The 25,933-nt window shown below is 37.6% G+C and overlaps 2 protein-coding genes across 10 annotated transcripts in view; one reads left to right on the top strand and one right to left on the bottom strand.

The window, feature by feature from the left end:
* Positions 1–17,573, bottom strand: part of LOC121647463 (aryl hydrocarbon receptor nuclear translocator-like protein 1) — a 29,395-nt gene extending 11,822 nt beyond the window's left edge. Inside the window, exons 1-11 of one of the 2 annotated variants that reach the window (XM_041996945.1) lie at positions 17,453–17,573; positions 8,973–9,155; positions 7,386–7,449; positions 6,682–6,829; positions 5,108–5,128; positions 4,853–4,885; positions 3,609–3,638; positions 2,907–3,064; positions 1,904–1,983; positions 1,341–1,433; positions 685–802 (exon numbers count right to left, since the gene is read on the bottom strand). In XM_041996945.1, coding sequence (XP_041852879.1) covers positions 685–802; positions 1,341–1,433; positions 1,904–1,983; positions 2,907–3,064; positions 3,609–3,638; positions 4,853–4,885; positions 5,108–5,128; positions 6,682–6,829; positions 7,386–7,449; positions 8,973–9,089 — 862 coding nt within the window. In that variant the 5' untranslated portion in view covers positions 9,090–9,155; positions 17,453–17,573. The remainder of the gene's footprint in view (positions 1–684; positions 803–1,340; positions 1,434–1,903; positions 1,984–2,906; positions 3,065–3,608; positions 3,639–4,852; positions 4,886–5,107; positions 5,129–6,681; positions 6,830–7,385; positions 7,450–8,972; positions 9,156–17,452) is intronic. The other variant, XM_041996946.1, reaches the window with a different exon arrangement.
* Positions 17,574–20,138: 2,565 nt separating this feature from the next.
* Positions 20,139–25,933, top strand: part of ppfibp2b (PPFIA binding protein 2b) — a 124,858-nt gene continuing 119,063 nt past the window's right edge. For 4 of the 8 annotated variants that reach the window (XM_041996444.1, XM_041996439.1, XM_041996437.1 and 1 more), the window contains exon 1: positions 20,139–20,297. The gene's annotated coding sequence lies outside the window, so the exon portion shown is untranslated. The remainder of the gene's footprint in view (positions 20,298–25,933) is intronic. The other 4 variants (XM_041996446.1, XM_041996441.1, XM_041996443.1 and 1 more) reach the window with 1 other exon arrangement.

Raw genomic sequence — 25,933 nt, 5'->3', positions numbered from 1 at the left:
GTTAACATAACAGGGTCAAAGTAAGGTTTTTCTTTTTTTCTTTTCTCAGTAAATTTATTCTCATCTTCAATGTTCAAGACCATAGAAAAAAGAGATTTTGGAAAAAAAAAAATAGGCTAAAATGCTCCATCTGACACTCCTGAGGCCAAATTCAATCATTCTCCCAATTGTAGTGGCTTTGAATGATGCCCATTTCTCCCATTTCCCCTCCTGCTGTGTTTGTGTGCCATTTCAGTCCACTTAATACATGTCATTAAGTCTCTGTAGGAGGTTCGACCGTATTATGCACAATTTCTTTTGTTTACTGCTTTTGTTAAAGTTTTAATAAATTTTTGTGGATTTTTAGTCAAAGTACAAAAAAAAAAAAAAAAATGCTTTCAGTTGCTGATATGAGACGTCCACAATTCAAACCCTGACTTTGTGAAGAAAAGAGTAATTAAATGCTTTATAATTGCAACAAAAAACTTCCAATTATAGCACAAATGAATAAAAACTTTATCCTGGAAACAGATGTGAATTCAAGCTAGTAGTTTAGGTGTTAAACCTAGAGATGTCTGACTACTACCATTTTTCCTGGTATCACTTAGAAGGAAAAACAGATTAAAATGAAAAGTCAGGGTGGTGGGAAGGAGGAAAAAGAGTAGGAGGGTGAGGAGATCAACTCCAACTAGATTCCTTGCTTACTTTTTGCGTCAATGAGCCTCTCTCTTGGAGCTGTGTCTGAGGAGGACAGCTGCTCTTTGACTTTGGCGATGTCCTTGGGGTGAAGGTAGTCGAATAGGCTCTGACCTATCAGGTCATTCTAGAGACAACAGAAGATACAGAGATACAGGTAGGAAAACAGAGGGGGCAGGCTGATGGTACAGAATTATATTCATAAACAATTTGAAAGAACATTTAATTCTGTAATTAGTTATGCGGCGCAGAAGTTTTCCTGGAAAACTGCAAAGCATTTAAGTCTTTAATTTGCCTGATTCTAAATGATGATGGAGGCCGTGAGCTGATCTTTTGATGAATGAAAATTCAGAACTATGCTTTTCTATTTAAAACTTGGTAGATTTTTTTTTTAATTTCTCCTGAGAAGTCCCTGTTTGTTTATAGGCTGCATCCAGGCTCTACATCAGACTAAATCTACTCTCTCTTCAAATAGAAATGTCCCTCTCTGCTACACAGACAACCTAGTTTTATTAGAGGGCCATTTTATTTCCACCTGTGAACTCTACAGGTCTTTCACTGCTGTGTAGTTATAAAAAAATAACACAAATCATCCATCTAAAAACAAATCTAACGCAAGTTATTAATAAAAGGGTCTTTTTTTTCTCCTCCCTCATTCAGGGTACCTGGGTGTAGTTGAGAATCTTGTAGACGGATTCAGAAACAAAGAGGATCTTGCCACGATCACACCCCACCACAAACAGGAAACCATCAGCAGCCTGCGTTCATACAGAAAACACATTATATACATTTTTTTTCTTCCTGTACAACATACGAAGTTAAATGCATTAATTATCTTTATTTATTCAAATCATTAGAACACGCACTAGCACACAGATCTATTGTTTACTAAACACATGAATACAGTAGCTTAAAGTTTTAAGCATCTTCCTTAAGCCCAAAATACACGTTTATAATTTAATATTAGATCCGATATTAGATATAGATATTAGATTTTTATTACTATTTTTAAGGCTTTCATCCAACAGCCCTGAAAAATCCAGAAAATACTCTCATCTAAATTAGATCGGGGTTAAAGAGACATTTAAAGTTAAAAGACGCATTCAAAAACATTAAAAACACATGCTTTCTGAACACAAAGTGAAGGGTAATAAGCGACACAAGCTTTTCAGCAAAAATGAGTGATTACATGAGGACCGGAGAGATGTCAGACCATTACCGCACTCACTCTTAATATCAAATGCTTCAGTTCATCATCTGAGAGGAAGGAAGGCTTGTAGTTTGCTTCTGTGTACGGGTTGGCTGCACCTGCACATGACAGAAAACACAGCTCACACCTGAGGGTCTTCACACCACACCTGCACATATACAAACTCACACACTTGCTCTGGAATTCATTTTCACATTAAATGTAATTACACACTGGTGCGTGGCAGGATCCTGGTCCATTGTACACGACTCTTTCTCTATAGCCATTACATTTCTTACTGCTTAAAGCTTTAAATCATCACATAATTTGTCTCCACATCTGGCAAAATAATAAAGTTACATGATCCAATTTCAGTTATCATTTCCTGTTTAATCCTTAATTAGAGATGCAACTACTGATCTTTATTTTATTATTTTTATTGTTTGCCCAGACTCATAAAAAGTAAAATCCTGCACTATTTCTATGATGCTCTATGAAGGGAGAGAAAAAGCTTGCAAATAAAATATATTGATTCTCCTGTAATAAAGAGAAGAAGCATGGCCTTTCTTGAGAAGTCAAAATGAAAGAAAAAGATTTTAAGGGGGGAAAAAAAAGAAAACAGAAAGGATAGTTTAAATAACTGCATTATATTTGTCATGTCATCAAGAACAAAATGCATACTCTGACAGAAGTCAATATCTTTATCATTTTAACTTTAAAATACACAAAAAGAAAAAATTCACAAAAGTTCAAATAAAAAAAGACTAAAAACAAAAGAAAAATAAAAAACAAAAAGCAATAAAATAAAACAATTAACTAAAATAAAAACCAAAACAAAACAAAAATTTAATAAAATAAAAAAAAAAACAAATAAATGATCTAAAATAAAAAAATAAAATAAGTGAAATGAAAACTAAAAAGTTCCTTTTCATCCAGGACATTGTATGTGGCTTAGATTCCAGATTTTGCAGCCTCAACCATTACTTAAAAAACCATAAACCATCTTTCCCAACATTTAGCATTTCTTTAAGCTCATTCTGACCTCTAAGCGTCTTCATGTGCTGGACTGCCATGCGCAGGACTGTCAGCTTATCCAGCTTGCGGGACATGGCATTACAGGTGGGCACTAGTGACGCCAGCTCGTCGATGAAGCTGTTCATCTTATCCCTGCGACGCTTCTCGATCTGGCTGTGAGCCTCTCTGTAGAACGCAAGAAGAAGACGTGCTGTTAAACAACATTACTCATTTTCACTCCTCCTTACCTGCTCTATTAGAAACTGAATCCTAAAACCAGCAGGAATGCAAGAGTAAACACTTCCTTCACCGCTGCTTCCTGCACTCTGCATGATCATCGACTACATTATCTTAACTAGCATCCAAGCAAAACGCAGATAAAAGAAGACCTGCACTTTAGAGATAAAAGATGAAAATCCATTTCTGATGTTTGATTCATTTTTGATTGTAAAAACGCTTCAGTGGATCCTACTGCCCTACGTGTCCGTTCTGCCTTAGCATCAACTACAAATACTGGGAAGGAGAGGTAGGAATTAATCATTAGGCATGCTGCTTCAATCCTGTGGCTCCACATAAAGCACAGATCTATACACTTCAACGTATTAAGTTTCTTATCATCCACATACACAAAGCTCTCTCTGTCTCCAGCCAGACAGAGTGACATTTAATTCGTGTAAGAGAGATCACATGGTAGCAGGAATGAGAGAAGAAGAAAAGATGGGTTTTATACCTGGCATTCTTAATCCTGCCTTGTTGGTCACTGGAAAGACAAAAATAAATGTTGAAGAATGGAAACCAAGCAGAAGAAATGCATTATTCATTTTAAGGCATAAAAAAAGGGCAAAAGGTGAGGAAGGAGGAATTGGGGCCAAAGCTAACATCAAAGGTTCTGTAACAGCATCAGGGATTATGCAACAAGGGCAAAGCAGGGTTTTATTTAACTGTACAATCTGGTGACCGATGTGACGTGGTTCACCCCTCTGCATTCTTTCCTCACATGCAGTTATCTAAAGCTGTAACAATAGGGAGGAAGCACACCCTGCCCACTGTCACAATAAAAAAAAATGCTTCAATTCTTAAAAAAAAAAAACACTAAAATAAAATAAAAAATAAATAAATTATTTATATTGATCAGGACAAAGAAATACAATAATAATTAGTTAGACATCTGCCAACTCTTCATCTTTCCAGATGGATCATGCAAAAACATGAGTTCCCTGATTCAGCAAACCCTCTTTTCTAAGCAATTTGCTCATGTTAAATTGATTAGTATCATCTATTTACACATCTGTGTTCATCATCGGCATGCCTGGCATCCTCGCGATATAAAACATAAAAGTTACAAGGTAATCAGCAGACAGGATCAATTTAAAAATACCTACAGCTAAATAGTAGCACACGGCACGGTGTTGCAGCAACACACTCGGCAATCTTAAGCCTAAAACATGTCCTCAGCTGTCACAACATCCCAGTGCTGCAGCGCGACAGCAGCAAACAAGTCTGACGTGGCCAAACGCGGCTCGTTTAACTGGTTTGGGCTCAAATTTGAGACTGAAAAAGGTGTTGCAAAGATGAACGAAGTTTTACCTGAAGTAACTCAAACTACATGACAACCCTACAAATGACTCACCATGTCTCACACCTTCAGTACAAGAATTACCTGATGTGACTTTGTTATGCAAATGCAAAGATAAAGGAAACACCAAAGTCAACATCTTAGGCCTTACAGTTCTGCTGTTATCATTCTCAGTAAATAGGTGAGAAATTATCCCACAAAGAAATGAAAACACGTCTTTGATTAGTTTCTTTCAGGTTGTACATTACTGTCTGACTTATTCAGAAGGGCACAGATTTTAGAAGCTTTTAACTGGGATGAAGTGATCATTTAAGTTTGATTTAACCTGCCTAAATAAAAAAAAAGAACTGCAGATAAAAGCTTGAGCATTAAAATAATGGGAAATGATGGCGTCTTACCCGCCCAGTTTATCCTTGTCAGGGTCCATGTCACTATAATGGAGAAGAAAGGAGGTATTTAGATTTAACACGGAGATCAAGAGACACAGCAATAACCACAGCACTTGAAGAAAAGGGGGTTCATTGGGTTGGGCAGGTTTGTTTTTCAATCTACTGAATTATTCATGGTGCAAAAGGAAGTGTGGGTCATTGGTATTTCAGCTTGATTAATTACGGTTGCTAAATCTATTATCATGTAGTCATGTTTGAACTTACTCAAATGAGAAGCCATCAATTCTGTAAAGAAACACAAATTTATTAATCAATTTTTGTCATGAAGGCATTGGAAAAGTGATAATTTACAGCGTGTAAGATGTGTGTTTTAATGCTGTTAGTGTTCAATTAAAGGCACAGGTTTAAAAATACAGTGTTAGTACCTGCACCTTTAAGTTTATTAAAGAAAAGATTAGAGTAAAAGACTGAAAACTTATCAGTGATTGAGTTAATGCTGCCATGTTGCTGTTGTAATGATCTGTGAAACTGGCTTCATTGTTCTCTTGATTTACTCGTCTTTTTTTTAATCTTGTTATTTTTATTTGTTTTGGTCCCAGCTTTGACTTTTTTTCAACGCAAACCTCAGAACAGTGCAGTCTCAGAAGTTGTGCTGCACGTAGGGATGGGTATCATTACATCAGAATAAATGCTACAAGCTATAATTCGAAGCAAAAACAAAGATGTGATGTGTAAATATGTGAAATAAAAGATAAGAGTAAAGACTCCAGCTGTTTTGTCTGTCGGCTGCCACAGTCTTTGTCTGTTTTTGGCTCGTCCTCTGCTGCTGCTGACTGAGCCAGTGTTGCAATAAGAATGAGGACTTGCTGTGGTATGCACTAAAACACACCTGGTCACAAGAGAAATTACAAGCATTTTCTCCCTACTGTTGGTAATTTTCATCATGAGCTGTTCAAATAATCTGTGTCTGTCACTACGCTCACACATGAGCTAATGACTTAGCTCTTTAAATATTTACTACAAGCCATTAGTTTGCTACAGAGTGAACCTTAACTAAATTGGCTCCAATGGAACAAAGGGCAGAATCTTTACGAGTTGGTGAAAGAAATGTTAGATTTTAAAATTTGTTGGGGGTTTGTTCCTTACACACATCATCTTGAAATGACTCAGATCTATGGGATCATTTCAAAACATAAGGAACAACCATGTTTAAGTTTGGCCTTGACAGGAGAAGAGACTTTAAAATACACCCTTAAAATAGCCCTACGCAACTTTTTGACTCGTTTTGAAGGCACAGCAACATTTATTATATACGTTCCTGGAGCTGTCGTTGCCCTGCAGCGTCCCGAGGCTCAGAATCACACGGCAGCATCTGTCTATCAGCACAATGGCTGTTTTGAACACGACTATGGCTGATTTGTCAAAGTATGCATGACATTATTGGTGGAAGTGAGGAAAAGAAAGAGAAAGTGAAAGAGCAAGACATAACACAAGATTCAACATGGGACTTTTATTGGCTGGAAGGAGCTCAGAGAAGACATCAGATGCAAGATGGATGCCAAATTAGCCAAAATGCAAGAACAAAATTCAGTAGTGCCTCTTTAAAACAGACTAAATGGAACAACAGCAGATTTATCATGATTGGATGGTAATGAATTTACAACACATCGATACCAATAGCAGCACCGGAACAAGTTTTCGATGCCCATCCTTACATGCAAGTGAAACTAAAAATGAAATCTGTTGATGATGATTTGTTTTAATGAAAAGCTTTATGATTTAAAATGTGTTTTATAAAAAGAATGTCAAAAATATTCCTTTTTTTTTTGTCTCCTTACTGATAGTCGGTGGTGCTGCCCTTCCTCTTGCGGGTGTAGTCCATGCCAGGTGTGCTAATGGAGCTGGAGATGAGGTCAGTGGAGCCGGGGGACATGAAGTCAGTCATCGTAGATGAGATGTCCATCCGTTGGTCTGCCATGAGGTCATCTGATGAGCAAAGTTTGACAGCTTTGTAATTTGTTGTAGCCTTTGTGTTCAGTATTTTGAAACAGACTCATGGGAAAATGGTTCAATTCTTAACAGCCACAAAACATGAGTCGTGCTTCAACAGGTTAGAAAAGCACAACACTGAAGCTCTGGCTGTTTCCATGGATATTAATTAATTACTCATCCAGAGAAGGAAATGTAAATCACAGACACAGCAGTCGTGGTAAATATAGCACGCATAAGTGAGCTAGACCGAAAGAAATACAGCATTAATTTGAGGAGTTGACGATCGTCATGGGGGAAGAGTTCACGTAACAACACAAACCTCTAATAACCACAGCATTTGCATGATTAGTCATTTCATCCTGACTGCAGTTTGCGTACGAGGTGAAAAATATTCCTGTTATCTGTGGAAGTCAGTACAGGAACTGGAGGGAACTTCATGCACAATTTAGAGGCTAAATAAAGAAAAATAGAAATCTTATTCTAGCTCCAAACATCGTAGTTTTGAAGAGTCTCCCCGATTAATGCCAGAGAATTACCAAGTCAAACTCACCACAGATGTTCATCACAGCTTCTGTGTTAAAATCATCTCCTTCCATCCACTCTGGAGCCCTCAACTGCAGACACACAAAAGCATCAATTTAAAGTCCTTTCAATCCATTAGATACGCAACACTGATAGCTTTACTGGTGCATTAAAAACATGGCATTCCACCATTTAGATTTAGCTAATAGTTACATTGCTAGATATTGTTAAATATGTCCCATGAATACAGATTCATTATATTTTCCGAAAGCAAAGACTGTCTGCAGCTGAAATGTTATCAGGCATATTTTGGCTTTAATTATTTGGCCAAGAAACTGATAAAAATGACTAAATGCTGCAGTTTAATTATCACAGAACAACAGAATAGAAAGGTTTTTTTCCCCCCTTTTCACAATCAGCTACTCATATGTCAAATCCACCCGACAGTACCATGTGTGTCATCTGTTTATGTGAGAGGAGCCATTCAGACTTGTGTCATGATCAAAGTGTTACCTTAATGCTTCTGGGCTCGACCTAGTAAGATTGTTTTTGACATTTCTGACAGAAAAAGCAAGCAACAGGGTGCTCATTCAGACACCAATCCAACCTGTTTGGTTGCCATCAGATAAAAGGAAACTGCGAATGGGGCTTTACAATAATCATTCTGAGACTCTGCAAAGACATAAAATAAGAAGAAAGAAAAGCCAAAGACTAACGGTAGTCAGCTACTGTGATGTGAATACATATGACAAACATAATGTTATCTGGGTCAAGTAGGGAGCTATAATTAACAGGAAGCTGCTATTGTCTAAGTAACTGTATAGCAATACGGTATGTCACAGTTATTTCACAATATTTAGGTCATACCATATCAATTTTTTCATGCATGCATATGCAGGTGGTTGTGGTGTGTCTGAGAAGTACCACATGTTTGTTTAACTTGTGGTACTTTTCTGTATATAAAAGGTTTGCTGTAGTATTCAATTACTTTTTTGAAGAAAAGCTTCTGTGGAGAGTAGCTGAACTGATGAATTAGCACACAGCTGACATAAGTTTTGGTCAGGTCACTCGTGGAAAATAGATTTATAATCTTAATGGAGTTTTCATCTGGTTAAATAAAGGAGAAATGATTGGTTTAACATCTTTCTGCTGATGAACAGACGACACCAACATCTCTGGTAACGTAATGCACCAAAGACGACGACACATGGTTCAAGTTTTAAAGGCATATGTTGTTTTTTATGATTTAAGTACTTATATAGTTTGGATAGAGGAGGTTTAATTGAAGATCCTAATTAGTATTCAGCTTTCCAGATTCCAGTTCAAATTATTCCACATCCAAATTAAATTAAAAACTTGATTATCAAGTTTTTAATTCTTATACTTCTGCCAGTAAGAGAGGCTTACATTTTTATTTTAAAAAATCTATATAAATTGGTGTTAAATTAAAATAGAAAAAGTCTGTATTTTTTTCTAATGTATTCTACTCTGTAGCTGCTCTGAAATGAGTCACACTGAGCACAAGATTCCCTGGTTTAAGGTCACATCTCTGAAATATGAGTGGGAAGCACTGACACATGGAAAAAAAAAAAAAAAAAAGGAACAGGTTAGGTACCTGGATAGGAAACTGGAACAGGCCTCCTGGATGGGCCTGGTATAGTCTGGATCGGCCTGGTCTGCTCCGTTCTGATCTGGTCTCAGTCTGGTTTGATTCAGCCTGACCTAGTTTCATTCACTTTTGATGTGATCTGCCCCGTTTCGACCTGATCCTTAAGCAGCTGACGTAACTCGTCTACCTCTGCGAACAGGAAAGAAAAATCTGTCAGTCTGATGCAAATCTAGAAACATACACGAAAACGAGCCAACCAGTGACAGTATGTAAATTAACCACACACAATGATATTAAGCTGGCAAAGTTGCTGCTCTCTGTTCAGTGTAAACACTCAGACTCACCAATCATTTCCTTTCAAGTAGTAATTTACTACCTATGTCATTTATGAGCACAATAAACTAAAATAAACTTATAAAATAGCAACTACGCAGTACTAAGCAGCCAAACTATGAGGGGAAAAAGTTTATATAGAAAAAACAGAAGCATCAAGATGCATCAATAACTGTTTTATAATCATGTTGCAGCCCAGTGATTCAAATCAAATCCTACAGAGATGCCTATAGATTCCCACTCCTAGCTACAATGCTGCAGAAAGTGAAACATGAATTAAAACCAAATATAAAATACAATTAAATAACTCCTCAAGGTATAAAACTGACCAGCCCTCATTTAAGAAAAATAGATGATTCCACAAAGTATGACTGTTATGGCTTAAAAAATAAATAAAATGTCATTTTTGTTTGATCACTGAAGTGTTTCTTTGATGCATGGAAACTCTCCAACAGGAAATAATAAAGCAACTTTAATATGTGCCCAAGTAATGCTGTGAAGAGGCAGGCAGTGAAGTACTAGGTCAGGATGAGCTTTGTGAGCTCTTTTACTGGGACAAAACTCGGGTCTAGAAGGGGAAAACCACTATGTCACGATTGTACACTGAAAGAAACTGGTGCTTGAGTGGAAACTGGGTCACTCAGTCTCTATGGTCTCAAACCAGCCTGCCTTAGTTTCCATCCACCACCTACTTCTACCTCATCAGTGAGTCAGCAAGCCATTCAGCTTCATTTCCCTGTTCCACACGCTACACCCACTCAGTCAGTCAGGAAGCAGCCAGAAAACCTGTTACTGAGCCAAGAAAACATCCAGACAGCGACTAGGTTGCCAAATCTCTTCAACGCTGTCACCTGAAGCGGTGATGAAGGTGACAGCTTGAACATCATTTAACCAATACTTAATGTTAATGCATTGAGGGATAAGTACTGCGACTTATAGTCAGGTACAACTTAATATATACACAAAATTATATAATTTACCATGTTTCTAAATGTGAATTTATACTGATTGGCATGAACCACGGAGCAAACATTACCATCTACAGTTGCAAGAGGGCGCTCTTGGCTTGTGACGACTATATGGTTCAGAAGCAACACAGGATGACGAATTCAGTGTATTCAGTGATATGGAACGAGATCGAGAGCTTAGTGAACTTGTTTACGGGTAACTTGCTTGTTATCTTAACTTAGCCTAGTCGTTATGTTATTGTGTAGTTGAATAACTTAATGTGTTACGTTAACATACTGGGCACATATTCAGCCTGCCTGAGTGTTTTTGTGTGGTTGAATAACTTGCCTTTCCAGATTAAATGTCTGTGCTTGGGTTTGGATTTTGTGAAATCAATTCCTAAATAAATGTGACTTATAGTCCGCTGTGACGTATATATGTTGGTTGTTTTTTTCTTCTTTTTTCTCCTCTTCATGAGGCATTTTTTGAGCAATGCAACTTATACTCCAGAGCGACTTATAGCCCGAAACATAAGGACTATAAGGACTTTAAATAGATTACATCACTTATAGCTTTAAAATGCCTTCAAAGCAGCATATTTTAGTAATTTAAATTTAATCAGATCAGCGATGGGATAAGTAAAGAAGATCTAATCTCTTTAAAAACTAGCCATAATGTTGTTCTTTATATTCTGGTCAAATCACACAATTATGTGTGAAGAATTGGAACAACAAATAAGAAAATCACACAACAAATCATAACAAGAAGCAGATATGAAGCAAGCAGTGCTGGTCAATTGACAAGGGAGAAAACAATCTTTGGTCACTGTGTTTGAAAATTAAACTTTACAAAGATTTTGGCCCCAACTGTAATAAAGACAAAAAAAAATAAAATTCTGCACTTTTTTTTATATATATGCAACTTAAATGCATTGAGTGCTACACAAATTAGCTCAGCTGCAGATGCAAAAAGGTAAACTGCTTTTGAAAAACTTATTTCAAAAGGTAAAATAATAATAATTACTTTTAAATAAGGGTGTTACTGAACAAGTATTCATCTTGGAATAATACGGCATGATTACTTTGGTTTGGTGTGAGCACTAGCACAGACAACACACGATACAAAGCTGTTATTTCACCTTCTGTTTCAGCATCACCTCTCTCATTACCTCCACTTCCAGCAGCCTCTTACACACTATGTGCCCGTTACCAATCAACCAGACTGAGTCCACAATCAAACACATTAAAACCACTGACAGTTGCAATGGGTAGAATTAATCATATTGCTCTAATGTTAATAGTGAGCTGGAAAACATGCCACCCACCTAAACTCTGCATCAGACCACACAATTTATGGCAATCGCTCTCCCTGCCAGCACCTGCCTCTTCAGCAGAACAGTGCATCATGCCACGCTGATGACAACAGATAACTACGAGAGTGAGCTTTTAAAGATTAATATTAAAATGCAAGTATGTAGTAAGAATAAGCTGCCTATTAATCTTCTCTGTCAAGGGATAAACATAAGGAGGGAAGTAGTAAGAGAATAAGCATTAGCTTTACAGCTAAAGATGGAACTTTGCTTTGTTGTGTAAGCAGGTGTTAACTGTTTATGATTCAGTTGATGGCTTTTAAGTTTTTCTCTTAATTCACAACCACAAACTGTACATGAAAGATGATTGTAGGCTGATGAGCTGTAAAAATAGACCCAATGCAGAAGTAGCTTGAACAACTTCTAGTTTCACATCTTAAATACAGCTAAAGCAGGACAAACTGTAAATGGATGACAAGATGCTGGCCTACGGGTGTACACAATTTATTTTCTAATGCTGGTAACAACAAAACACCTAAATCATGAAGGAGAAAATACTGATGCTAATTACTCCAAATTAACCCAAACCCTCAAACAAATGGGCAATAATGCACAATAAATGGCATTTCAACTCCACTGTTGCGGAATTGGACATGTAGGTCTACAATGGCTCAATAAATTTGTTTTAAAGTTAAGGATTATTGGTTTAATTCTTTTATTTTTAATATACTTTTTAAGGTTTCTTTTGCATTTTTTTTTTTTTTTTACATAAAATGTGCTATATAAATAAACCTGCCTTGTACGGTGCATGACATTCCCTATTTCTGCATCAGCATAAATTACAAAGGTCATTGGAAGATCCAGTTTTATAATTAATCAAAATCAAACTGCTTTTTCTGTACAGTATGATCAGGGATGAAAAAGCAAAAGTCATCCCACAGTACACTACATTCAGTGTTCTGCCTGTAACACCAGCATCATGCCCGATGAATTCCTGGACAATATTTGACCAGACACATATTTATGGAGATCCATCACTGGTTGAGCTGGTGAGCAGAATTTGTCAGTTTTCCACTTATCCGGCCATGACTGGTGACAAGCCTGAGCTGTCTCAGATATATCCCATTTGATGCTAATTAAATTTACACGCAAACTGACACATTGCAACAACTCTCACGTCTTCTGCATGGATCTTCATCTGTGAGATATGTTTACTTACTGAACACTCAAACATCCAAACTTTCACACTCAGTAACTTTAAAACCTTCTTTAAACCCAAATTATTACTCTTTTTTTAAACTAGAGAAAGGTCAACAATGAGTTACTATGTAATTTTTGTTCAAACACCTCATCCTTCAGCAGAACAAATCAAGCTGGCGCCTTTGTGCAGACAGCTGACAGCAATTAGTCTGCAGGAGGCATCCAGGAAAAAACACCAAAGAAGAAGAGTACTTCTTCTGTCTTTCATGTTGGATAAAGCAGAAAACACTGGAACTCATTTTCAGTCACGTTTCATTTGCACAACAAAAGCATCTGCATTAACTGGGATTAACTGTTTTGGGATTTGAGTGTTAGCAAGGCAGGGGCCTGTAGCTTGGTTTGGTTTTAGAGAGTTTCAAAGCATTTTTTTTTTTTTTTTTTTACAGACAGTTGTTAAGGAAATGTATAATAATGGATTCAGACGATCAGCTTTAAAAAACAAATCAGAATTGGCTGAGAAAATGCAGTTTTATGTTCATTTCTGTATGATCTTTTCTCATGGTTGGGTCTGGGTGTAGCAATGCTGTGAAAGACTGATCTCAGCCTACTAAATGGACAAAGAATTTAGGGAGGTCAAAATATTTGTGAACATGTTAGGGTGTAACAAACAGCATGAACAATGGGTGTGTAAGGGCTTGAAAAGGAGAAATCAGTGTCTTAAAAATAAGTTTTTACAAAAGATTTTTTGTCACTGTCATGGAGTTTTACAGCAAAAAACAAAGTTATGAAACAGGAAGATTTTAGGCATCACCGGGCGAGCCACGGCAACACAAACTGCATTTTAAAATCATGCTAGCAAGTTAACTCAGGAAGAATTTCTCTGTGTCTCAACTTCTCAATTACATACAAGTTGTTCTACATAAACTGAGCTTGTGCCAGATCTCTGGGTAGATTTGGCAGTGCTTGACAAGTGCAGCAAACCCATATAACCCCTAAATGTGGCTTTACACACCTCTTATCAGCTAGATATTGAGCCAATATCCAGACTTGTTTAACTTGGCAGAGCTCCTTAAATGTAATAATTATTACAGACAAAGTCATTCAGACTGATTCGGAAGCATTTCAAACAACTTTCTCGGATAAACTTGTGGCTACACCGCTTTTATGATGGTCTGCTTTTAATGATAAACTTGATTCAGCTGTTGTAAACTACAGGGGAATAGGTCAGAGCACATAATGCTTCAAAGCCCTGTAACATGCAAACAAAAACTTGATCGGGCTAAGCAATATGGTAAAGCTTGTTTGGAGTCACATGACTGTTGACACACTAACACCAGATAGAGAGCAGGAAGTGGAGAACAGAATAATTGAGGTGGAGTTTGTACGCTGTTGGTTTAAACAACATTACAGAAGAACAATAAAATATCAAAGTTAATGATGTGTTGATGGCATTCAGATTACGAAGATGAATGTTGTTCACAATGCATACAACACTTTTGTTAGCAGCTGAAGAATGACATTTTTATTTTGCTCCTAAGAATTAGTTCAAGAACTTCTTTAAGCTGTTTCTTCTTGTGTTTGGGTTATTTTATTTTTTTTTTATTTCTTTTACCCTTATAAACAATAATGGTGGAGGAAGAGATCATGATAATGTTCATTCTCAGAAAGACACATAAACTGGGACAGTGCAGTAAGCAAAGGTGGTCTACACAACTATTAAATACGTTGCAGCTTCTCTTCTTCATTCATTTCGATGGTTTATTTCTCAACGCTGCCCCCAATGGTTTCTGGTGGTACCGCTCTGTTTGCTGCATCAGGGTATGCATCCACAAGCTCTCCAAAAATGGACCAAATTACACACAATGGACGTAGGAGACGGATGGAAGGCTCTATATCCGTCTTTAGCGTAAGGCATAAACTTTAGTTTGATTTACTGAACAACCATAAACAAAAGAGATTTTAAATGTTTCCAATAACGTTTTATTTTTTTAATTGAGAAAATACCTTCCCATTACCCATTTGTGCTTCATGTCTCAGCAACAGAGAAAAGTGATGTAATCTGCAGACTGCCATATTACAGGGACTGGTCTCCCTATTTAGTGTCACTTCAAAGTAGCACCGGAACTTTCCAACCTTTAAAAATATGGCTTTCAAAACTGCAGTTATTACTTTAAAAATGTACATACACTAAAACAATTTCTCTATTCATTTTCATCAACAATGGGTAGGTATGACATTTATTTTCAATCAAGAGTTCAATCCAGTGTATTTTGCAAGTTCAGACTGACAGAGACTGTAAAACGGACATCCCTTAGAAAGCCGTTAAGCAGGAATTGATGCGCTTACAAACTACCTTTCATATATCCTGCAGGTTCATTTGACTATGCAAAAGTGAAACTACTCTGATGTATATTTTTTTATTTGCCCACATTTATTCTCTGCGGAGCTTGGCCAAGCATCATGTAGTAAAAATTATGATTAAATACAAACTTTCATGACTGAAATTATCTTTTTTGCTTGAGTGTTGCTTTCTACAGAGAAAAAAAAAATCAATGTCTGCTGTTTAGAGAAAGTGCTGAGCTCATCTTCATTTGACACTTAGTGGAGCAATGAAAACAGCTAGCATGAAACGGCAATATCTTAAATAAATACCTCAACATTCTCTTCAGTTTGACCAGCAAAAACAAGACTAAGAAAGGGGTGTCCAGCTGCAGTCCTCAAGGTTTGTAGGTCATGTAGGTTTTAGAGGTCTCCCTGATTGAACACACCTGATTCAAACTAAGTGGCTCTTCTCAACAGCTTATTGTCAAGTTCTGCCCAAGCATGTTGACCCACCAGGTCGACACGCTTGGGCAGCATGTGCTGCAGCAGGAAACATTCAAAACGTTCAGGACAGCGGCCCTCGAGGACTGACTTTGGACACCCCTGCTTTAAGATATTGAGACCATTTTTAGCAGCAGATAAGACAAAGAAAGAAATATTCATTTAAATTTCATTTAGCAAGAAGAGTTGGAATAAACATAGACAATATATTCATGATTAAGTCATTATATTACAAGAGGTTTCATCACATTATACAAATTAAATGTCATGACTCAAAGTAGTCCAAAGTAAAAAATTTAAACTAATGTCAACATCAGACCTTTTGGAGAAGCTAAAAATTCATACTGTCCACTGCTGCTATCAAATATGTGCGCTCAATCTGGCTTTCTGTGTGACTCACCAGGTTCCAAATTGAATAAAATCATATAATTATACCTTATAGGTCACAGTGAATCAGACAGGCAGACCACATTTTTCCTTACAGTTCCTTTAAACTTTTCCCATCTCACTAACCTCTGCTCCATTTCTATTCTTAGCCACTTTGATTTCTGTTTTCTTAAAAAGAGAGAAAAAAATTGATTCATCAGTTTGTGAAGTCAACAGCTTTACTGAATCAAAAAAATAAAAAAAAATCTGTTATCCAAATGCCTTCGTGGCACTATATCAATACTGATAAGCCTTTAATGCAGGGAGCTACCTGTCTAGAAACTATTAGAGCAAACTTTATCTGTACAAGTTTGAAGTTCAATACAGGTGATTTTCCGGTCATGAAAAGATTAATGCATAATCTATTGATAGTACTGCTGCAGAAGAAGACTACAGATTAGAGAAAGAAATCTGAAAATAGGTTGCAAATTTGACAAAGTCATATCAAAGGCAACAAATATTTTTTGATTTGTTTATTAACAAAAGTCAGTTTTTTTATTCAAGTATCGAAAGATGAGGGAAAAGATTATGGCACTCACTGGCAAAAATATAATAATAATAATAATAATAATAATAATAATAATAAGGACAGTGTGCCCCTGAATGTTAAATTCTTTTTTTTTTATCCTGTGCTAGACCACTATGAACTCTCCACATTAAGGGCTGCGTGCTATTTGAGCTAAGATAATACTTTACACACCATTTATTGTCCCCGCCGAACAATGAACCCAAAACCCAATTTTAGAGCATCTTCTGGCAGCCACTGCGGGGACTGTGGGCGGTCGCCACATTTCCTCTGCCAGTGCCAATGCTGTCGATAAATCATCACTAAACATGTTTCTTTATAGTGTTTCTAAATGGTAAATTAAAGGTCTCAGTATTGATTGCAAAAAAAAAAAAAAAAAAAAAAAAAAAAAACTCTTGTGACATTTGACCAGATATGTGGAGGGAGCTTAAAAGTTATCACAGCAGGATGGATGCTGTCGAAGAAACCGTGTGCTAGATACCCATCAAGGCCTGTTTACATTGCTAGCGTGTTAGCACTGGGGCACAGAGCACTGTAGTCGTTCCCACATAGGTCATGTTTGGTTAACAATTAGCACTCCCATGGACCGGTACTTACCTTTGTCCAGGCCTCCTTTACGTCCCGGTGATTGCTGGCAGCAATTAGTGCTGCCTTACCGAGCTAAAGGCAAATTTTCCACCATTGATCCATAATAGCAAATTATCTCGCAGGCTAATATTAGCATACAGCTGCTAGCTACTGAACGCTAACTGTCAAGACTTGGCCAACGAGCTAACATCCCTCCTTCTGCTCCACAAAACCACACTAACATGACCACAGCGCTGACAAAACATCGACGATACCCATCTTGGATTAAAACCCAGCAACGCCACGGAGATGTGTTATCAATAAAGCATTGGCTTGTTCTCGTTTTATACTTACAAAATATCCAATGACATCCGTCTATCCATTGAAAGTCGCTGGTAATATGTAATAGCAACACACAGAACTGTGACATAAACGATTTTCAATCGGTGACCCAGTTTCTCTTCACCGTCATGCCTGTCGGACCACTAACCTAGTTTTTCAACCAATAGCGTTTTCGCCACCGCCGTAGGTGTCCCTTTAGCCAATCAGACACGAGTTTAGGCTGGGAAAATATGACGGACGTATCAGTTGACCAATGACAGAGAGACTAGAACGGAATGCAAAGGCCAGTTATGTGTGAGCGTGTTATGGAAAACACACTGCAAACAAGCCATTTAGTAGGAAGACTTACACCACAATCTGGCCCTGTGCCTAATAACCCTATGTCCATTTTGAGCCTTAAAATAGATTTACGGTGACCTCGGGTCTCTACTCATTCATTTCTAAACTGGGAAAAAATAAAAAAAATGACTAGTTTTTGCACAGCATAAGAACTTAAAAGTATCTCTAGCAAGGTTTTCCACTTTTTCCCATTTAAAATGTCATTTTATAACAACTTGCATTCACTGCCATTCAGATCTTTTATTTTATTTTATCCTATTTAATTTTAATTTAAAATTAATAAAATTTTGTTGTAACTTTTTATTGAGCTACAGTGCAGAGAGCAACTATTGTTTGGGCAATAGTCTAAAGTCACTTTGTATATATGGTCATGTTTTAAGTAAATTATAATCTTTATGTTTGTGTTTTATCTAGGTTGTTTAAAAGTGAGAACATTACGCATTGTTGGATGTACCCAGTTTAGTGCCTAAAGTAAAAGTCATTGGTCCTTATGAACCCCTGTTTGTGGTGATTGGTTGATATAAATCTAGTCAAGATTTATTCTCATGTTACAGTTTTATTCATGCTCCTCTAAAAAGTGGAGCTAGCTTTAGGTATTGGTTGTATTAAAATTAAAATACCATGGAAGGCTTGAGAAATACCTAATTACTCTATATTTTAAAGTGGCTTTAGACTTTGAGGATTTTCCAAAGTTTTTTCTTTGGCTGCTTTACTACTCATATTCAGTCCAGTGGTTGTACTTGACATTTTCAAAGAAATGTTATTAACACTGGCCTGTGAATCACTCAAGCATAAAAAGGCTCTTAACTCAAGGAATAAACCAGTACTGTGTCACCATATAACAGAAAACCTAGCAAAAAAACAAACAAAAAAAACTTTTACCATAAAGTAATTTATTACAAGCAGCTTGTTGCAAACATCCATAATTTCTTTCAGTTTCTTAAGTTGCATTCATGAAAAATCACAAATATAACACCATTTGACAGGCAGCTTTTTATACAAACAAGGTGATTCTTAAAGCACTTTTAAATGAAAACTTGATATATATGCAGAGGCTGTCTGCAAAACTTTGAAGGAAACTGGTCAGGTTGAGTTCAAAAGAAGTGGTATGCATAAAAAGCCAAATGGCACAAGAAGTGGGCTAAAAATCAGTGGCATTAGGTCTTATGGAGTGATTAATCCTCCAAAGAGCCTGGAACTCAACATTATGAAAGCAGCGTGGGATCATCTTGACAGAAAATGGAAATATTGGAAGTGAATATGCAAAGAGGAGCTTTGGGAAGTCCTTCAAGAAGCCTAGATAACTATTTCTGAAGACTAGTTAAAGGATTTATAAGAAAGCTTGTCTTGAAGGGTTCAGGTTCTATGTTGAAGAATAATGGTGTTTGTTCCAAATTATGACTCTGGTTGTTAGAATAATATATTTCTTTCCCCTTTTTTTGTGAGCAGGCAAACCAGATAGGTCATTTTAAATTCGGTTCAAACGTTTGAAAAAAAAAAACCAGTTCTTCTTTTATGTACAGTCTGTGTAAAATACGGTTGAGTCATGTCCTAATCAAAATATATGTATCCTGAATATAGTAAATTCAAGCAAATAAAACTGAAAAGGCTAATTTTTTCTGTCAAACGTGTAAACCTGTTGTTCTCACAGAGCGCTTTGAGTGGGCAACAAGACTATTCAGTGAAGAAAGCCCATTAGAGAAAACGTCATGTGAAATGGCTGCAGTTAGTCCATCAAATCACTAGATGGCGATGTTGACCCATTTTGATAAAACAGGGTGCAAAAGTTCGTTTCACATGTTGTTAATGTGTCGTTTGTTTAGCCTTCCTAAGAGGTTATTCTCCCATCTTTTGCCTGAAAAACAGTGAAGATATGAGAGGTCGTAAAGTTATATTTCAGTTATTAAAATTCAAACTATCCAGCTGATTAAGATTAGATCCTGCTCTTCTAATAGCTTCAGATGTTGTCATATAATTTTATCAAAGAAGCTGGAACAGAGAAATGTTTATAATCTTCTTTGTCTTCAGTTGACGACTTCAGTTTCTAAATAGCATATAAAAACAGCAATATCTTAACATATCAAGGACAATATGTAACAATTTATTGCGACGTTTATTTGTTGGTTTATAATATTTTCAATTAGTTGACACAATAAAAAATATAGTTTTACATTAATATAAGCTTTTTAAAATAATTACGATTACAAAGCCCAAATCTTTGACTGAAAAAGTCCGAATTTAAAGCTAAGAGTAGAGAAAATTGAGCGTGTGAGTTATCCGAGGAGCTCGTGAAGGCATCGAGCCTATCACATGGCAGGTGATACAGTTGAGAGAGCGCTCGCGCTTCGGTACGACGAACCCAGTACAGACAAACAACTGTACGTACAGGTCGGACCGGCTTTCCTGTGAGTTGGAGCCATGCGTGTCCGTGTTGGACGTCGCGTTTTCTTTTAGCGCGTCTCCCACCAACAAAAATCAAAGGATTCATCTGGATAAAACCTCAGAGGAGTCACACATCGTAAGTAATATAACAGCCACCAGCAACTTACTGTGGGAAGTTTTTGTAGTAGCTACTTTTCTGTGAGACAGCAATGAATTTAGATTAATTTGCTATAAAGCTCAGACAACGTTGCAAGTTTATAAAGCTGCTTTTGGAACTGAGATGTTGGCTTTTCTTATAATAATTATATTTATTGGCGAGAATTTGGCCGCTGTTAAAGCTTTTGTTTTCTTCTTTCTGATTTTCCTCTGGATAAGTTTGTGGTTCAGTGGTTTTATGAATGAGTAGAAACTATGAGCGTTTATTGCGACATTGTGACCCATGACACCCAGTTCAGACTTAGAAGCGTCCATATTTTAGATTAACACCAAAATATACCAATTCATACTTCATTCATCTCTTTGGTGATCCTAATTTATATAACTCGTGTCAGGATTATTATGGGACACCTTCCAGGCATTTCTGTACTTGCACATCTGTTGCAAGTGTGCACACTCCAGGAGAGAAAACATTGTACTTTTATTGTCACAGTGGTGTTTTCTCCGCCTGCTCAGTCATGTATTCGTCAGCTTGGAGCAATTAAATGATGTTTAGTGGCATGGACTCATGCTGTGTTAAAGGAGATCATCAACTAATGAGAGCCCGAGTAAACGTATGAGGGAGAATGAATGGCTGCTGATCTGCTAATAGCAGAATATCAAGGCTGACGTGTAGCTCCCCTCTGCTGAAGCATCTGCTGCATCTAATGCTGGAGATAGGAAACACACACACACACACATGCATGCATCATAGATGCAACTTGAAAGAGCTCAAGTAGCCTCCTCAAAGTGAATACAGCAGACCAGTTCCTCTTTTATATTGCAAATTTAATTTAAAATGGAGAGAGTTGAAAGGCATCATTGCCACTGACGACAGTGAATTGATTAAGGCTGCTCTGGTTGGCACTTGAGTGACATTAGCATTTAGAAACAGAGGAAATAAAAAAAACAGGAGGCAGGGTGAAGTGGCAATAGATTAAAAGACATAACTGATAATAATAATAAAAAGAATATTATTGTAATAGTTATAAAACAGTTTATCTTGGCAGAACCATTCACCGACTTGCAGAGTAGGGTTCAGGACTCTGCCATACATACATATGCATGCACAGTTCACACTCAGTGGATCAGCAAATGATGGCACTCATCCCTGTGATCAAAGCAGCTTGGGTAATTCCTAAAGCGTTGGGTTTTCTCTGTTCCCATACTGGATCAGATGATTGCTCTGTCATCTTAACTACTGGCGCTTTTCACACCACGAGTGTAGTCCACTGGAGGTAATCCACGGTTGCTGAATGACATGCAGATGTAGGGGAGAAGAGAAATGGGAGAGGAAATGTGTAGAGACCAGGAAGACAAAGTCAGGCTGTTAAGCTACTAGAAATAATCCGCTGTTTGCCTAGGGAGTGGAGAAAAAAAAGACAGAGACAAACAAAATGTTCATAAAAATGAAATTAGTATTAGAGGTTATCTTTGGTTGGTTCCCATGGGATGAAAGGAAATTAGAAAGTGGTGGTACAGGAAAACAGAGGCTAGATGTTCTGTGGTTATATTGCTCTCAGAGTGGAAATAAAGCAAATTAGTGCTTCATGGCTGTGCTTGTATTCCAATAAAATAAATCGGAATAGGGAGAAAATGACGGAGATGTTTCCATGTGCACCTCTTCAGGCATTTCTTTCTTGCAGCAGTGACCCAGAGCAAAAGCGTGTGAGGGATGGCTGCAGGATTTTGCATGGGGAAGAAAAAGTAGTGCGTTTATGGAAAAATTATGCAAAAATAATGTATCAGATTGAAGTGTCATGGAACTTTACAGCAGCTTGAATCCCCCTCTGGAGTAAGCAGTCAGGATGTAAATACTATAGAGCAGTGGTTCCCAACCCATTTTCCCTGAGAACCCCCTTTGTGCAAGTACCAAAAAGCTGTGGGACCCCTGCCCCGTACTGAAACCATGCTTGGTTTTATGCTTTAATTATTGTCAGGACCATTATCAGGATTATTACCATAAGAATGCATGGCTGACTCCTTTGCTTTGATAAAACCAACATTATAGTAATTACCAATATACTCTGTGTTGACATGGCCTTCATTTAAATCACACTGGATCTGAACAGTCAAAATCTCAGGAACCTCCTGTGCTCTTTGGGGGACCTCCTTGGGGTCCAGGGACCCCAGGTTGGGAACCACTGCTGTAGCGCATTGGAAAAATAAATAAATAAAGTAACAGAAGATAGAAAATTAAAGGTTCACTGTGACTCAATAGAGAAGACTTTGTTGCGGAGAAAAGTTAACCTGAATGTGTTTTTTGGAGGGAAATCAGTTATAACGAGGATATGTTTGAGTGAAAGCTGTAATATAGCTGTAATTATCTCTTGTCTCTGACCCAACAGCAGTTTGGATGGAAAATGAGGAGAGATTTAAAGTTTCTTCAGCTTAACCAAATCAAATGTAATTACAGTAAAACCTTACTCAAGAATTAATAGTCATAAAATAAAAATGTTTTGAATTTTTTAGCCCTTTAACAAAATATAATAAACATATAAACAAAAATAATATGCATATATGTACTGTTTATTACTGCATGTTAGAATTGTTGTAGTACAAACAGAATCCACTAGGGGGCATAAGACAAGTATCTGATTGTATACAGTAGTTTTTGAGCAAAGTTTTTATCATAAAGTGAAGAAATAGGTCTCAGAAACAGTATTAAATATAATACACACTGTTTTGAAGGGTTAATGACCGTACAGACCACCATCACCTACTTGCTCTTTTTATATCTCTTTCCGAGAATGTGCATAATCATTATCTCCACCTTCACCATGTTTGCTGTTGTTTGAATCTCACATCAGAACTTGGAAGTGAACTCTGAACTTCCCTCTAGAGCAGGGGTAGCCAACGTCGGTCCTCGAGGGCACCAATCCGGCAGGTTTTCCAGATTTCCTTGCTCCAACACACCTGACTTAAACTAACAAGTCATTGTGGAGATCCTTATAGGCTGTTGGATCCATTTAATTTGAGTCAGGTGTGCTGGAGCAGGGAAATCTGGAAAACCTGCCGGATTGGTGCCCTCGAGGACCGACGTTGGCTACCCCTGCTCTAGAGGATGTACTGTTTAACAGCTGTGGCAATGTAAAGCACACATGGATGTATGAGGGCAGTAACATTAGACAATGAAACAGACGTATCTATTTACATACATAAAGGGAGCATAAATGAGGCGTAGTATAGCTATGTTGCAGGGCTCCAGACTGTGACCAATAGGTTGCATTTTGCGACTAAAATGTGAGACAGTGCGAGTGAATTTTTCATCTCGCACAATGGCGACCAATACGTTTGCCGGTCTTTTTCTTGTAGTAGTTATAACTGAATTTAATTTGGCGCTAACAAACTTCTGCTCCCCTCTTCAGCCCAGTACTTCACAGTAATGCCCAAATAGCTGCTGGCTTGCCAACTCAAACTAACTTCAATACGAGAAAAGGAGACGAACACCAACGAAGAAGATGACAGCCAATGCAGATGATGAGCGGAGACGAACGACCACTGTGATTGGCTTATGTGGGAAAAGAGGCGGGTCTTGGGGAAATTTATTATTCCTCTGTGTTGCCATCTTAGCCACTTTTTTGCTATATTTAACGAGTTTTCAGACCCCTCTAGCGACTTTTTTTTTTTTTTTTTCAAGCGACTAGCGACAAATCTAGCGACTTTTCTGGTATTATTGGAGACTTTTGGAGACTGACGTGAATGAACATAGTTTACTCTTCCCAATGATAAGCGGGTGCTGCGCAGACCCCTCCCCCGTCCAAAAGCACTCATACAAGGTCTTCTCGCAGCAGCGCAGAGACCTAAAAACGGCAAACGGCCAGCCACTCAGAGCAGACGACGTTTGCCTCTGTTTCATGACCAGGCTGGAGGATCCTGCCCTGGCTTACCATCTGATAATAATGTCTATTATTGAAAAGTGGACAAAAATATTTAAAAAGTTAAGTTATTTCTGAATTTATTGTTCAAGTATTTATCACTAATACACTAAATTTTCTGCTTGCGCTCCTAAACATTTAGGCCTGGTACACATAACGAATTTTGGGCTGTTTTTGTCCCGATTTTGCCTTTTCCCGACCTCAGACGGCAAACACCCGATCATTGTGAGATTTCCCTGTCTAATTATCATTTGGTCTGTGGTGTGTTACGAGCCGATTTGTCCCGATAATCAGCTCCGAAACGGGTCGTAGCCGACAATTAGGAATATTGAACATGTTTAATATTTCAGAGCCGATTTCTGAGGAACGCCGACAACTCGTGCATTGTGACGTGGTACGCAACGTAGCCAATCAGATAGCGAGCTGGCTGGGGAACAAGGAAGTAAATTCACGCTGTCTCCAGTCTGTTATTTTTATATTTCTGTATCTGTCTGTTAACAATAGTCCCAAGACCACCATCATTCCTTTCTCCTATACAACCTCTTCCATGCTGGGTGTTGTGTTTTCCGGTTGTTGCTATGCTTCTTCTTCTTCGTTTTTTGCCGGTTGTTGCTATGGTTCTTCTTCTACGTTTCAACATTTGTCCGGCTCGGAGGACTAGATAATAGATGAGTTACGGGACAGCAACTTTATGTGTGTGTTGTTCTGTGATTACATTTTCGGAGCACACCACACAGAATATGATCAAAACTGATGTTTTTTTTTTATCTTCACATGTGAGGTCTCGACCAGATAAAAAATCTCATAAGATTAAAAAAATCGTTATGTGTGTACCAGGCCTTAGGGGCCACTGTGCTCCTCGTAAATAAAAGTTAGTCTGGAGCCCTGCGTTGGTCCGATGGGGTCATTTAATTCATTCATGATTCAACAATGTAAATTAATGAGCGTATCTGTTTACATATCATGTAATAATGAAAAACTCAATAGTTTAAATAATTTATAATGTACAATTTCTATGAACATTAAAATATATAAAAGTTATTCATTGGTTTGATTTATTTTGCAACATGAAAGTCTCAATAACACGGAGGTAGAGCTCCGGATTTATGGGCGTGTCCTCTACCCCACATTGAAATGATGTTTTCATTCTGTGTGCATGCATAGAAAGCATAGGCAAGATGTCTGAATGGGTAGGATGAAACGAGGTGGGCCAGTTCCATGCTTGGCCAACTTTGAGAGCCCACTCTGCCTCTGCCCGTTCACCAACCACTCTTCAAAGAAGATGTATCAGTCTCTGCTTCAAAAGGCCTGGGAAATGGGCTTTTTTTCTCCTACTACATTATATATGCTGTATGAACACTGCTGAGGCAACAAACATTATATCACAACTAATATCGCATTTTGACCCCGCCTCACTTCTCTCTCTGCACCATTTCTGAACTGGACAGAATGGAAGCTGTTAACAAAGAAGTGGAGGATAAAAGCTTGTTTTATTCAATTTTGCTTCCATCAGTTCTTGTCCTGCTCTTAGAGGGGAAAAAGGGAGTGAATGTGAGACTGAGAGATTTTGAAAACCAAGCCTGCACACATCATATTTTATATTAATGTTTCTGTATTGATGGAAGGAAAACTGGCTTTTGAAGGTCAGGCTTGGACAGTGGAGAACAAAAGCTGGCAAAAGAAACAGTTATTTTTTGTT

This window comes from Melanotaenia boesemani, chromosome 10 (assembly GCF_017639745.1).
Source record: "Melanotaenia boesemani isolate fMelBoe1 chromosome 10, fMelBoe1.pri, whole genome shotgun sequence".
Classification (NCBI taxonomy): domain Eukaryota; kingdom Metazoa; phylum Chordata; class Actinopteri; order Atheriniformes; family Melanotaeniidae; genus Melanotaenia; species Melanotaenia boesemani.
This window is presented reverse-complemented; position numbering and strand designations above follow the sequence as displayed.